Source organism: Buteo buteo, chromosome 21 (genome assembly GCF_964188355.1).
Source record: "Buteo buteo chromosome 21, bButBut1.hap1.1, whole genome shotgun sequence".
NCBI lineage: Eukaryota > Metazoa > Chordata > Aves > Accipitriformes > Accipitridae > Buteo > Buteo buteo.
In genome coordinates, this window is record NC_134191.1 from 6,269,191 (window position 1) to 6,283,711 (window position 14,521).

General features: G+C 44.7%; 1 protein-coding gene across 1 annotated transcript in view; it reads left to right on the forward strand.

Moving 5' to 3' along the window:
- The first annotated feature begins 7,598 nt into the window (after positions 1 to 7,598).
- Positions 7,599 to 14,521, forward strand: part of FRMD4B (FERM domain containing 4B) — a 117,885-nt gene continuing 110,962 nt past the window's right edge. Inside the window, exon 1 of the mRNA XM_075053603.1 lies at positions 7,599 to 7,625. Coding sequence (XP_074909704.1) covers positions 7,614 to 7,625 — 12 coding nt within the window. The 5' untranslated portion in view covers positions 7,599 to 7,613. The remainder of the gene's footprint in view (positions 7,626 to 14,521) is intronic.

Here is a 14,521-nt window from a genome sequence, read left to right on the forward strand (position 1 = left end):
CCATCATCTCAGGCTGGGGGCACTTTTATTTTACGGCTGCACATCGCATTCGGTCCCTGATACCTCTGGCTCTTGTGCAGACCTTGCCTGAGCCCATGCAATTCCCACCATACCTGCTCTGAGCTCTTGAGGTCCCAGGGTCAGTCCTGATGCTGGTTATCATGTTTGTTTAGTGTCGCCTACCCCCCCCCAAAAAGGGGAGGTTTGTTTGGAGTTAGCTTGTCTTAACTGGTTCTTTATCCTGAGAAATTTTGCATGTTTGTGACCCATACCTTCATGGAATGTGAGAGGCTGTCCCTGAGGCTTGTGACTTTAAATTCAGAGGTTCGTTCTGTGTGGAAGTATCAAGAAGGTGACAGATGCTTGTGCATAGGCAGAAAAATCATGGAAAGCTAACACTAAAGCAAAATCCCTGTTTTTCTTTTCTGTTTAAGGAGTTGGAAAGATCTACTTGAAATACACCCTTGCTTTAGTGGTCTCTTATGTGAGCTGGTTCTTGTAACTGGTGTGGTAACTCCTAGAGTAAATGATTTTGAGGGCTGCAATTCTGAGTTGAGTGGTTCTTCACAGCACAGGCCAGGTCTGCAAATAAACATCAAAGCAAGAGGGGGTTTGTGCAGGGCACTGCAAAGAAATGCCGTGATAAGTGTTTGAATGGTGCAAACCTGAAGGCAGGAGAGCTACTTAATATAGTGTAAGAAGGAGTGATAGCACAGAAAGCTGAGAAAGCAGGTACATGCCTGATTTGGGGTTGCTCTATGTTAGGAAATTCTCCAGATAAAAATCCCTGCCAGGTCCCAGAAAGCTAGCTTGAAAAACTAGCAGAGGAGTGTTCAAGGCAGACCTGAGGCTTTAAAGCAGGTTAAGCTTGGACCAGATATACTGATGGCATCCAAGGGGGCGGGGGTTTTTGTGACTTTATTTAGTTCCTCAACATTAGGACCTCACTCTTAGTGACCTGCCTGGGCTGTAAGAAATATATTTGTACTTGTAACTGTGTCTGTCCGTGTGTAACTGTTTCAGTTATCTTAGGGTTTATTGCCACTGTGGATTTGGGGTTTTTTGTTGTTTTGTGGAGTTGGGGGGGTGGTTGGTTGGGTTTTTTTGCTTGAAACTGTCATTTTGTGCGACATCCTGATGGTCTGGTATTGTGCCTAACGAAAGTGTTGGGTAAGGCATGGCATCTTCTCTGGTGGGAGGAAGGATTCAGAGGTGTTTATCTATGGTGCTTCGTGCCCTTCTAGAGCACAAGAGGTTTTGAAAGTGTTGCATTTGCCACTTCAGTGTGCAATTATTTCAAGCAAGCAATTTCTCTGCAGCTGAGATGCCCATGTCCAAGGGAAGGATGGGGCAAGACAGGAAGAAAAATTAAATTAAATTCAAATTTACCACTGCCCAGTAAATTCTCAGTACTAACATGACAGTAATATAACATCAGCAATGGCTTTGTTACCGTAAAGTTCTTTACATACAGGACACTTTCTTACCTGCTAGAACCTTCTGGCATGGTTATAGCTACCCTTTTTGTCTAAATAATACAATTTATAGTACCCATTTCCTGGGATAAATGTGTCCACTCTGAGGGTTTAATGGTATTGATTAGCAGAGGACAAAATAAGTCGTGTCCTTGGTTTTAGTGAAAACCAAGCAGCAAGGCGATAGTCGGCTGTTCTTTCAAACTCCGCTCCTGTGATTAGAATCCAAATTGTTTGTGTGAGCTGGGCAGGAATGTGCTGGTATTTACCCAAATTTTGAAGAAGACGCTTAGTAGAGGAATGCGCTTTGCATGCTTGCCATTCCGCTAGGAAACTGTGCATATAAAGCAAACCTCAAGCAAATATTTGGAGGGCCAGGGGGGCTTCAGAAGAACAGTATGTCCTCCAGATTTTAGGGAGAGCAAGTCACCCCCACATACTTTGTTGTGTCTTGCCCTCTCTGCAAGCTCCATCCCAACCAATGCTGCTGCCTGGGTGGTTACAATAAACCTCTTTATTTTGTTTTAATATGTGTCTGTGTGAGTACCTGATATTCAGAATGGGATTAGGAGAGATGAATCGCTGCTGAAATTGGTAATAATAGAAAGCAAACCTGTCTGACAGCATCTGCCCTGTGATCTTCTGAGAGCAGGTAAAAGAATCCTTAATTAACTTTTTGCAAGGGTGGGGTAGTGCTTTTGTGAAGAATTCATTTCAGAAAGTTACAGCATGAATTGTTGTTGCCTGAGTTAGAGTAGCCTAATGAATTGCCATAAATTAGCTCCTAGCCTGTAGTGAATACTGGGTTTAAGGGGAAAAAAAGCTGTAATTTTTGCTGTGGGCTGAAGGGAGGGAGCTGACTTGGAGAAACTTGTTAAAGGTAACACAAGAGTGTGGTAGCTTTCAACTGTTGTTGTCAAAACATTTCCAAAAGTTCTTTGCACTGCTCCTGTTTTGCTCTTCTGCCTCCTGTCTGTGTGAGATGCCTCAAAGCTGGTCAGAGGCTCTGGTGCAGGCATGATGTGTGTGTCGCGGTTGCAGGGGTCCCAGGCCAGTTACTCCATGAATATTTTATCTGACCAGTTAAACTCCTGGAACTGGCCCAAGTCAGAACCAGTTTGAGGCCTTCGGTGTTTTAGCTTCCAACTTTCGAAACTTTGGAAGGCACCTAGTCGGTGGTTATTTGCGCGCACAGCCGTATCAAACCTAGAGCAGTGGAAGTAGCAGTGTGTTCAGCTTGTCTCGCGTGGTACGGAGGGCTCGGTGCAGAGTCTGTCGTTGCTAATTGCAGTCTTGGCAGGAACACATCTCTTCCTCCAACAGTGCTCAGTCAAACTGTCATCAGACTAGACTTGTGTCTTGGATTGCTGCAGATTGCTTATTAAAAGGTAAAGTCGGATAATGGAAAATGGGAGGCTATTGTAAAGCAGCAGATAATTAAATACTTATCTTGGGATGAAATTCATGTTGTTCCTGAAGAAAAAACCTTGACAGACCACTCTGCCAGCTGCTGGAGTAATTAGAAGTGGGGCCTTCCCCTTCGTAAGGGCAGCACCATGGTTCACAAAGGGCTGTTGTTGTGTGTTTTCGTTTGAGGAAGATTGATAAGTGTGTCCCCTTGGCGGTGTGGAGTTAGCTGCTGGTCAGGAGAGGCAAGCAGATTGCCAGCATGGGACTAAGTGCGTTTTAATGGATATAATCTGATAGCTTGCATAAAACAAGAAGTGGTAGGTGGTTTGAGGGCAAGTTTGGAAGAGTAAAGGCAGGGAGGGTTGGAGCCCCAAAGTGAGTGTCCCTCTGTATTGTCTGTGCCCTGAAAATGGATCTGGGTGACTTTACCTGTGGGACAGAACCAGTGAGAGACACTTTGCTTCCCCAGAAATCACTGTGCCAAAGCAAGGTGGTACTCTTCCCAGATAATAAACACACAGGGAGTTATTTGAATGAGAGGCAACAAGTACCTGTAACTCAGTACAATTGCCTGGGAGGCTTAACTAGTTTGTAATGCTTATGTTTTAGTGAGCTCTGTGCTGCTGTATTGGTGTATCATGAAATTCGTGTGCTTTTTGTGTTGAATGCCCTTTCAGCTTGGCTACTGTGAAGGTGATGAAAACTTTGTACAAAATTTAAAGTCTCAAGTGAAGCTGTACAAATTATCTGAATGAATCGGTTAGTTTAATATCCAATCCCCAACAGCAGCCAGTACCAGCTCCTTCAGGAGTTGATCTTTCAAAAGTCCTGTGTGTGTTGGGATGGTTTTTCCCAAGAAGTTGTCTGTCTTGACTCCCACTTAGAAACTGGCTCACGTCCGGGAGTATCCAAGTGGCTTTGAGTGCTGGTAAAACTCCAGTTTACTCTGACCTTTTCCAGAGCAAGGTCTCATATTGTCATGTCTCTATGCTTTGGAGGTGCAAGAATTTCATCGTATGTGTGTTTGGCTTGCTGGAGGAAAACAGCCTGAATTGCTGAAACCAGGGAGGGGTTTAGAAAAAAAGCTGTAGTATGAATTAAACATAGCCAGTATTTCTAAAGGCTTCATGTCTTGATTGAATGGTTTTAATCAGGATCATTTAAATACTCTGTCATTGCTTAGCAAACAAAGTCCTAGTTGGCTCACAGAAACACTGAAGAAACAAACTAGGCAATACCCCTGCCAGGGTATTCTTACCTTCCCAATCTGGTTCCTACCTCTGTACATAAGCAGGATGCAAATGGTGCATGCGGAGGAGGAGGTAAGGGGAGCTCTTCTGCATGAGTATAGAGGTGCTTGTTTGAGATGTCAGTCCAGAAAACAGCTGCCTGTCTGCAAAATGGTTTGAGGCACCACTTCTAGAAATCGCTGTGGGCACCTTCTGGTTTTTGCTGTCCAAGTTATTTGTGATTAAGCATGTTTTGAGCAGGGAGGGTCCGGTTTAAAACAACAGCTGGGTAGAAAAGAGGAACCCCTCAAGATGTATCCTATAAAGATTCATTTAAAGAAGAAAAATTGCTAACAAAGCTGGTTGTGTGTTCTTAAAATGCATGCACAGCTCTGTAGCGTAAACTACTTCTTCAGCCCCTTGTTTTGACAGTCTCTGCACGTAAACCTGAATTCCTCGCATAGCCATTATGTTAGGCAGAGTCCTGTGTTTGAGCTTGCCCTTTCTGCGCTGCTCGCTTGCTTGCTTAGAATCAAAAAGGAAGATGCTAAGTCCTGGAGGAGAGGTGTTACCAGGAGGTACAGCACATGACCTCTTGTTCAGTGCCCTTGGAGGCATCTGCTGTAATAACTGGCAGGCAAGCCGTGGCTTGCTTTTGTTCAGGTATGTATCCTGGCACTCCCGGAGGTGCTGGCAGTCTGTTACCTGGCCGTGGGGAGAGGACAGCCATGTGAGATGGGTGCAGCTCCCCGGATCCGAGTGCAGTAAAGCAGAAGGTTTGTATGAATCTGTGCTGCATGAGATGAATGCAAATAGCAGAGGAGACAGAGGAATTCCCATGTCGATGTTGAATCGACAGGCAGGTACTTGTCCAATGCTGCTCTGTAGGTGCCGTCATTCCTAGGTCTGAATAACAGACCCTAGTGGTCTTGGTCCCCCCCCCTTCCAAAAGGGGGATGTATAAATGTAGGCTCTGAGCCAGGATGAAGCCCTAGACTTTCTGACAATATCTTTCACTACCTCAGCTTAAAGGCAATTTCTCTTAAGAGGTGAACACCTACCGTTGGGGTGTCCGAGGTGAAGATGCACAGCCCAGCCGCTCCGTGGGGACTGTACATGGGTGTGTGCAGGAGCATGCCTATGTGCAGGAATAACTGCACAGCTGCTCTCCAGGAATTCCCATAAATCTAGCCACTTTTGCAGGCAGTTGTGGTCATTGCACAGCCTTGTGTGTAAGGAGACTGTCTTCTTCTGATGTCCCTGTATTTCTGAAAGCTGATCATTAAATGCCTGGTAGTATTAAACGGAGTATGAATTCTCGAGGCTTTCCAGGCATGTTGATGCTGTTACGCAGGGATGCGTGCCAAGGTGCTCTCATCCGAGCTGCTTAGTGAAATCTGAAACTGGAGCTATCTGGCTTTCAGGGTTGCTCTCAACCAATGAACCTGGGCTGCTACTTTCAAAAAAACGTTGCTGAATCCATAGTTCTCTGTCAAAGGAAATCTAAGCCAGCTCCAAAATAACCCTAGAAAAAGTGATGCTGCTGCTTTGAGGGAGGAGAAATATGATAGACCAGCGTCTGTGTCTTTGCTAAATTATAGAAGGAGCTATTGCAGTCAGCAGGAAAACTGCCATTTGCTGATGTTTCTGTGAGTTACGACCACATTATCCTGGTGTGCGTGTGCTGCTCCTGTCGATGCTGCTGGGCATGGCGAGTACGGCTGTGGGAATACAGCTTCTTTGGTGGCTTTGCTTTCCTGCAGTTATCCACTCACTTGAAATCTTTCCATCTGTTTTTCTTGTTGCTTACAATCTTCACTCTTGTCATCTTTTCCCTCCTTGTTTTAGGCTGTCTGTTTTGAAAACTGTCACAAGGTATTTTCAGATTAATCTTTCTCTCTTCACCCCCTGCACTCTCCCCATTCCCATCATGATGTGGCCACTGGGTCTTGCAGCTATTTTGCTTCCTATGTTGCTGAGACTAAGGAAACCCCACCTCCTATAGGGCTGGTTTCAGGCCAAGCCTGCCTTATTTAAAATTGGTGCGGGCACTTGCAAAAAAAGAACACCAAATGACAGCGTTTGAATTACCACTGCTCTGCTGCTGACTGTAAAGGGAAGAGCAAAAACATACACACACACAAAATCAGTTGATATTTTCATGTCTAGCTGTGCATTTATATAATGTGGAAGTTTATAGCCATGCAATGGGAGCCCAGCGCAGGTAGGTACAATGTATTTCCAGGGAGGTCTCTGCCAAGGGCAGGAACAAGAGCAATACCCTGCTTGCATTTCTGGGTCTGCTGGCAGGGGAGAGCAGACAGGTCACTGCTTTTCCCCAAAGGGCTTCATTTTATGAGGATGTTTATGGCACGTGTTCTCCCCATCAATGGATATGAAGAGCAGGTCAGCACTCCCCGGAGATCTCCGTGGCCCAGGAGCAGCGTCTGCACACATGACTCTGCAGGGAAGGGTTTGGAGTCAGTGGAGAGAGGGGCTCTGGGGTTGCAGAGCATGTCCAAAAAAGCATTTAATAGCCCCTTTCCTTCATTCAGGATAGGGCAAGGAATATAAGTGACAAATCTTGGAGCTGTGTTTTTTATTAAAGGGCTAGATATGTTTGTTGTGAGAAAGCTTGTTGCTGCTCTGATTTGTTGATAATTGAGGTCCATTGCCCTGGCAGGTGAGTAGGTCACTGTGGTAGGAAACAAGAAGTGTGCTGCAGCTGTAGAAAAGGTACTTCACTTGTTCATATGCCCTGTCTTCTGGATGTCTATGGCTGTCTGCACTGGGGTTATCACATTTCAGGACAGTCCCTTTTTTCTGGTTTGAGGGATGAGCTCCTGGCCTGGATGGATGAGCAGCTTGACACGCACTAGGTGTTGGCCACTCCTGCTCCTACACCAGCTCCTGGGGACAGCGGGCATCTGGTCTTGCTTTGGATGGTTTGACATTCACTTGCTGCGGTACCTCATCCCTAGTTCCTTGTAGCAGTTGTACTTTCTTCCCCTGATTTGCAAAGGGGTAGGATTTTATTTTCCCATTTGGAAAGCAGCCTTGTATCCCCAAGAGCCCTTTGGAGGATCCCTGGCTGGCTCGCTAGGGCTGTCCCTTAAACATCCCTTGTTTAAAAGACATTGCAGTAGATACCACGTCTTCACTGATAACAGGTCCATACCTTGCCCCTGTGGTGAGAGCACTGGTAAACTATTTCACAAGTCCCACTAAAGCAGGGATGGGATGTTCAGTGTGCCATCAAGGGGAGCAAGTGTCCTGGTGTTGGGTTTTGTGGTTTTTTTTTGCAGGGATCGGCACAGCTCTCGCTCCTGGATCTGTGCATGCCTCGGCAGGGGCACGGTGAGCGTGCGCTGCTGCAGGCTCTCTTTGTTCCTGGGTTATTGGACCCGTCGAACAGCAGAGCTGGGATTTGCTTTGCCATGCTTTCTTCTGCCTACTTAATAGGTGCTTGTGGGCATCTAATAATCAAACCCAAAATGAAATGCATAAGAAGGTAAGGTTGCAAACAGGAGATGTGTGAGCTTTCGACTGTGTGTGCGTGGGATTCGCATCTCTGAGGATGTATGTTCATAAATGCTGTATTTGTTGATGGCACAACAGAGACCTAATTACAGGCCTGTTCTCTGTCACAGCTGTGTGGTCCTCTTGTAAAGACCAGACATAAATTTGGGTTTCCCAGGGGAAAATATCGTGTGTAATTATGTGCGTATTTTAATGTTACACATGTAAGCTAAAATGAAGAAGAATTTTCCGTCTTTTTGCTCTCTATGGCATCATGTCTGTCCTTTTCCCCTTGCTCCTTTGTCAGTAGTTGTGGATTTTTAGCATTTTGCTTTAAAATTTTTCCCTTCTCCAGTTTAATGTTCTGTATTCCTAAACTTTAAAGAGTACCCTTTTCTGGGTCAAACCTGGAAAATCAGCAGGATTTGTATTTTTTGCTCATTGCATCTGCATGTTTCAGAAGTCAGCAAGTCATCTGACACTTTCTGCAAAAAGTATTTTTAAAAAATGTCATGTAACAATTTCCTGCAGCAAAGGTGGTTTTAAATAGAAGCCCCCCTTCGAGCTACTGAACCTCAAAGCTTAATGCCTCCCAAGAATGTAAAATAAAGCAGGGGGAGGGGGGGCAAATCTCCATGTTAATTCACAGTGAAGCCAAAGCAGAGTCCCTTGAGTATCTCTAATGCTATGTCATGGATGAGAACTTCACAAAATAGACATTTGGAATTTTTTTAAAAAAAGGACTTTCACCACGCAATTGCTGACAGCAATGTAGAAAAGCAATACAGGGAGTGAGCTCTTCTCTTGCTTACCTTCCCCTGGTAGAGGAATAGAATAAAAACTATTTTGGATTCATCTGCCATATTTCTTACTGGGACAAAGGTTGAAAATGTTTCTGCCAGCAGGTGTAGAGCCTGACTGCAGTTACCTTGTTGTGCCTGTGCAGAGTACCTGATTTGATTTCTGTGGAGCCACTCGGGACAGAAAATGGAGATGTGAGCATCACCTTCCCAAAGACCCTGCTCGTGGGGAGCATAATACCGCAATGCACGTTTGTTGCATTAGCCTAATTGTGGCATACAGTCAAAAACAAAAAATTAAAGCTACATTTTAATTTCTGCTTTCATGTTCTCTCTTTGTCCTGTATCCTTACTTAGGACCTTTGCAAAGACTTTATCGACCTGTGTTGTTAGAAGCATAGCAACGTCAGGTCAGGCATCCATGGGGAACAGTGGGTTGCTCTGGGTCACCCAGCCAAGAGTCTGAGCCAGCAACATCTAAATGGATTCATAACTTGCAAGCTTTATAGCAGGAGCCGAGAAACTGGTAGAAAAAGAGGGACTGGATTTGAACCAGTGGTACGAATTCTTCCAAACTCAACTGCTGTGTATGTGTGCAGCTGTTATACATAGTTTTGCAGGTGGAGTTAATGTATTTCAGAGCGAGGATCTCAGATTATGGTTCACCCTGTAATCAGCACAGTGCATCCTGAATAGCTCTGTTGCTGTTAGTGGGCTTGTGTTCAAGGCGATCAGAACTTTGTGTTTCTGACTTCCCCTTTTCTCGGACTCATTGGAACATGTTTGGATTTATTCACATAATTTGATCTATTTCTTTTTAATGATAATCCTATAAGAGTACAACCCAAAATATTTGTAAGGTTCTTTTTCCTAGAAAATAGTGTTGGGGTGTGTTTTTTCAGGGGAGGAGGAATAATCCCCCAAGCTTGTTCTGTCCTTTCCAGAAACAAATCCACATGTAGTCATTCTTTATCTTATCTTTCTAAGTGACTTGGACCATCTAATGCCTTCAAATAACCAGTGTGTTTGGTCTTGGATTCCCAGGTCTATCTGGAGGAGGGAATGACATATAAACTAACTTCTATGGGACCAAGCAGTCTTTGGGAGAGTTGGTGTGCTTAAGCAAAGCTGTATCTCTTGAGCCATAAAGAAGCTGGTGGAAAGACCTGAATTCTCCAGAATGTGTTAGAAATCTCACTGACTGTTAATGACAAGACATGATACAGCTAGCCTAGGCAAAGTGCCATGGCTTTATGCCTCCTAAGTTAGTGGAAAATAAACAGCTTGAACTTTCATGTCAAGTCCTAGAGAGGTTAAGAGGTGCCTAGTATTCTAAACTGTTCAACAAAGTGCTACATCAAAACAGTCGCTTGTCACAGTGTGTGCCCTGAATTCATGGCTCTTGACTGTAAATGGTATGGGAGTGCAAATCTGAGGACATTAGCCATCCAGTGTGAAGAATTAATGGTAGAAAATCCAATCATGTTCATTGACCGGAAAGTGGCCAGATACAGGAGCATGGCCTGCAGAGCTTTGAGAACTTCAGGTGGAAAGAGGCAAACGTGGCTGTCACCCGTCAAGCTTATAGATGTAGAGTTCAGGCCTGATTCTGTTGAAATTAATGGAGAAGCTTTTGTTCCTTATAAAAAATGGGAAAAATTCTTACTGTGGCAACAGAAGCCTGTGCGTGTGTAGACATCATTTACATAATGCACCATATCAAGACATCTTCTAAATTGAAAGTGGCTTCCTCAGCTGCAGTGAGCCACCTTATTTTCCGCTATAAATAATGAATCCATTTTTGGCAGCAATAGTCTTCCCTTTGGGGAAGACTGATCAAGGCCGTTCCCAGGGTCTTGGAGCTTTTAATGTGTTTTGCAGCTGCACTGGACTGGTTTGTGTCTGTTGTGCTGGTCCTCAAGCCCTGGCTGGCAATCGCACAAGACTAAAGGTGTGCTGCGGTACTGTCAGTGTTACACCGATCTGGTGCAGTGCAGTCACCCCGTAAAGTTGTAAAGGAATTGGTTTGTGTCATATCTCAGGCTAAGGACTGGAGAAATCTGAGGGCAACTTCCCACCCATCACTTCCAACATTGCTTCTAGTGGGATAGGAGTAGTCTTAAATGCCCTCACTTTGCCTGAGTGAGGTTTATTTTACCCTTTTAGACTCTTGACAGGATCATTATTTGGTTGGAGGTTGGTCTGTAAGGATTAACTGATGTTTGTAAAGCAATCTGTGACCTATTACTAAGATGAAATCATGTTTCCTTATTGCTGTGAAAATGTAACAGGTGTTGACTTTGAAAGCAATAAGGCTTCTGCCAGGGAAGGCTTTCTTGACTCTATTCTGAGGATAAATTACTTTTTAGGCACGCTCTATTACGCAGGGTCATGTGAGTGGGAAGACTCGCTGCTCCGGCTGGTGCTGCATCAGCCTGAGAAATTAGAGGTGCCTGAAGGCGCAGCAATTTTAAACACAGTTCTTTTGGGGAAGATGTGGTGTTAGCTGGTGGCTCTTGCTGGGAGGCAGCTTGAGGTCTTTTAGATTTCATTTAAGTGTCAGGTTTCATGCAAAAGTGTAGCAGAGGAGTGGTGAAGGTTGGGGTTGCAGTAGATATAGTAAAAGGTGTTTCAACCTGCAAGCAGCTGAAGGCTGCTTCCAAAATTGGAGCACTTTTCTTTCGTTGATGCTGCTGAAGACTGAAAAGTATAGCTTGAATGATTAGAAGCTCAATTAGCAAAATTCAAATGAGGAGGAACTGTTTGTATTGTATGTTGTGAACAGTCTCAGCCAATAAATAAGGTTTTAGCGATTTTTGATTAAAATTTGCAGAAAAGGAGTTAACTGCTTGAGAGTACAGGAACATCAAAGTTACCAGGCAAAACTGGAACAGCCTCCTGTTAGTGTTGTTCCTGCCTTTCTGCTTCGTTGTATGGGGGATATAAAAGGAAGAAATCCAGGGTTTTGAGAAACAAAACCACTTTCCCTTGAAAGAGTGAGGAAAACCTGCATTAGCTGTAGCTGGCTTGAGCTAAAATTTATCAGTTTTTAGTAGTCAGGATTGAAATTATTTACTGATGCTTATTTAATCCATAAAATGCTGAGAAGATAATACTCCTTGGATTAAAGCAGGTGTTTCTGCAACTGAAGTAGATAGATACAACATCTGCAGCAGCCTGGGCTAAGCCTGGTCCCTACACTGCAGCAGAAAATCGTGTGGGCTGTTTGCCTATGTGGATCTGGAGAAGCCTGTGTATTTGGTATTATGGGTTAGAGCATCAGATGGCGTAAATGAGAAGCTCCAATAACTTAATGCTATCCTAATGATTTATATCAGCTAAGGATCTAGCTGGTTATTCTTTAAGCAATGTGGAGAGCTAGGAGCCAGGAGAACGTCTGCTGTTGCAGGTTAGATGGCTGCTGGTGTCAGTAACTCGGCTTAGAAAGAGAAGACACCTGCTAACCCTGTCCATGGGATAGTATTTCTTCATGACCTCATCTTGTAGCACAACTTGATGTCTCAAAGCATGAATTTTAATTATCAGTGTGAGCAGAGTCTATTTCTGCGGTGTGCTGAGGAGTGCCTGCATCGGGGTGCACCACTTCGGTAGGTATTGCCTGAGCTGGGAGGGGATAAATCTGCCACCAGCTATGGTTCAGCTGCCCTGAAGTCACTAGGATTGAGGAGGACAGTCTGGGTATGGACAAAAGTGGTAAAACTCCTGCTCTGCTCAAAGCAGAGGCACAAATCTCTATAAATCGTCCCCTTGCTCTTCCACCCAACAGAGGTATTAAATGGTGCAATATATGTTGTGTGTGCACTGGGCTGGGGTGTGTATCATCCCTTTGCTGTCATGAATAGGAGCAGTACCATGCTGGCTTTTCCCAGTAATGAGCTGCAGCATCTGTATTAGCCTTCTCAAAAGCTGGCCCTGACACTGCAGCACTAATCCTGCACTGTGGGGTGCAATGCTCTGCCAAAGATCTCCCTTTTGCATCCCCCTACCCTGGGGCATGCAGGCTGCAGAGTGGTGGCACGTGCTCATGTTGGTGGGTGCCATCGCTTTTCCTGCTGTTGTTCTCCTTTTAATTTACTATCCTGCTCCAGCTCTGGGCTTTAAACGCTTGCAAGTGGAATGGACTGGAGTTTGATCTAAAATAAACACGATACAGCTATTATGAATGTGCTTATAGAATTTGTGCTCCCATCATTGCTAGGTGGGTTTAAACAAAAGAGGAGATGGATAAAAGTGGAACTAGCTTGTATTTAAAAGAAAAAAAAAAAGCTGAGTCCTCTTCAGGGCTGTAAATGTGTTTGTCAGATTCATAAGTGCTTTGATTCAAGGCAAAGTCCATAAGGTACTGAAAACTAGGGTTTCTGTTGCTGTCTTGAAATCAAAATGAAGCCAAAAATCACAGAACTGAATTAATCATCTTTGAGTTAAATCTTGCAAGTAATACTGTATAAACACTTTAGATCCAAAGGGGATTATAGGCAAATACGGAGCTGATGGAGGAGTTTAAGGATGTTCTGAATTGCAAAGCAGGCAGTTAGAAAGCATTTCTGGAGCCGTGTGGGCTTGGAGGGAGAGATGATGTGGTGTTAGGGCAAGCAGCTAAGAGGAAATTAGACTTGGCTCAGCCTGGAGAGACTGAATGAGAGCAGGCGGCCACAGCGAGAGGGCAGATAACGCTGCAGATCCGAGAATGGCCAAAGGTCCGTGGGTCAGCAGCGCCTTACCCCCTGCTCCATCCCATCCATTCCCACGTACCGCCTGTGCCAGCAGTGTTTCCTATGCTTCATTTGCTCGAGGGGCTTTGGGGTGTTTTCTGTCAGGTACTGTGGCTGAGTAGGGTAGGTGCAAACCCTGGCTTCTCCTAGCCCCAGTGATCTTGGGCACATCTCTTAACCTTTGTATGGATCTGTTTACTCATCTGTGAAATGAGCATCAGCTATAGTAGAGACCTTGAATCAACTGATCATCGTTAAGTACTTGGGATGGCTTTTTACTTTGGATCAGTCTGTAAAACACAGTGGGGTATGAAATTCTGTGTAATCATGATGTGTTACAGATCACCTCTTTTATGGTGATAGCAGGGGAGGGAGAGAAGAGCCAACATATGTAAAACTTGTGGTGAAGAAAAATTAGTGTATTGCGTAGCTTTTAATGCTATATCAGGACAGGTATCTCCAGAAAACCGATTGCCAGACTCTTCCTTGTAGAATACAAATTCTTGAGTTCTTTATCCTCTGCGTATCTCCAGTAGAGTACACATGATTAACTGATGGCTTCATTTCCTGAAGAACAACAGATGAATCTAAAGTCTCTATCTTCCCTGTTCAGGCACCTACCCAGATTTTATGTTTGTTAGAGAAATTATTTTACATTTACATTACCTTGTTTTCCTAGTGTTTTGGAGTTTTTCCCTCTGTTTGAAATGCTTTGACTTCTCTGTTATCGTTTTTACCTGCTGTGACTTGTGGTGCAAGCTCCCTGCACAGTTCATTTCCTGGGATGATTTATTTACCAGTGACACAGCAGAGCCCTCGACATAGTAATTGCAATGATGTGATCATCCAAACATCAAAGGCAGGAGCCCCTGGCTTCTCATCTCCCTCATGCTGCTGCAGTCCTCCCACCTCTCCCTTTGTGCTCCTTTGTTGCTTTAATCCTCTTGGGTAGGGGGAAAAAAAAAATAATCTTGTAACCAGATAAAAACTGGGTGAGTGCTGGAGTAGCTTCCTGTACATAACTACTTACATGGCTTGCTGTAGTCAGAGAGGACCAAAATGCTGTGTTACGTCGCTTGGGGTTTTGCTGTCACCGTGTCCCCTCCTTGACCCAGTGCTTTAACTGGCTGCGTCCCAGCAAAGATGGACTGTATTGTAGCTGGGCAGAGAACAGGGGTGTGCTGCCTGCACTGCTCATCCTGGAGATGAAATGGGAAAGTAGGGCTGGGTATGTGGGGAGAGAGGAGCGGAGAGAGCCCTGGATTGCTTCTTCCCCATCTGGTGAGAAGTAGCTGGGTTTGCATCTCCAGGAATCAGCCAGGTCTTGGGGAAGAGGGGAAGGAGCTTGATGGGCT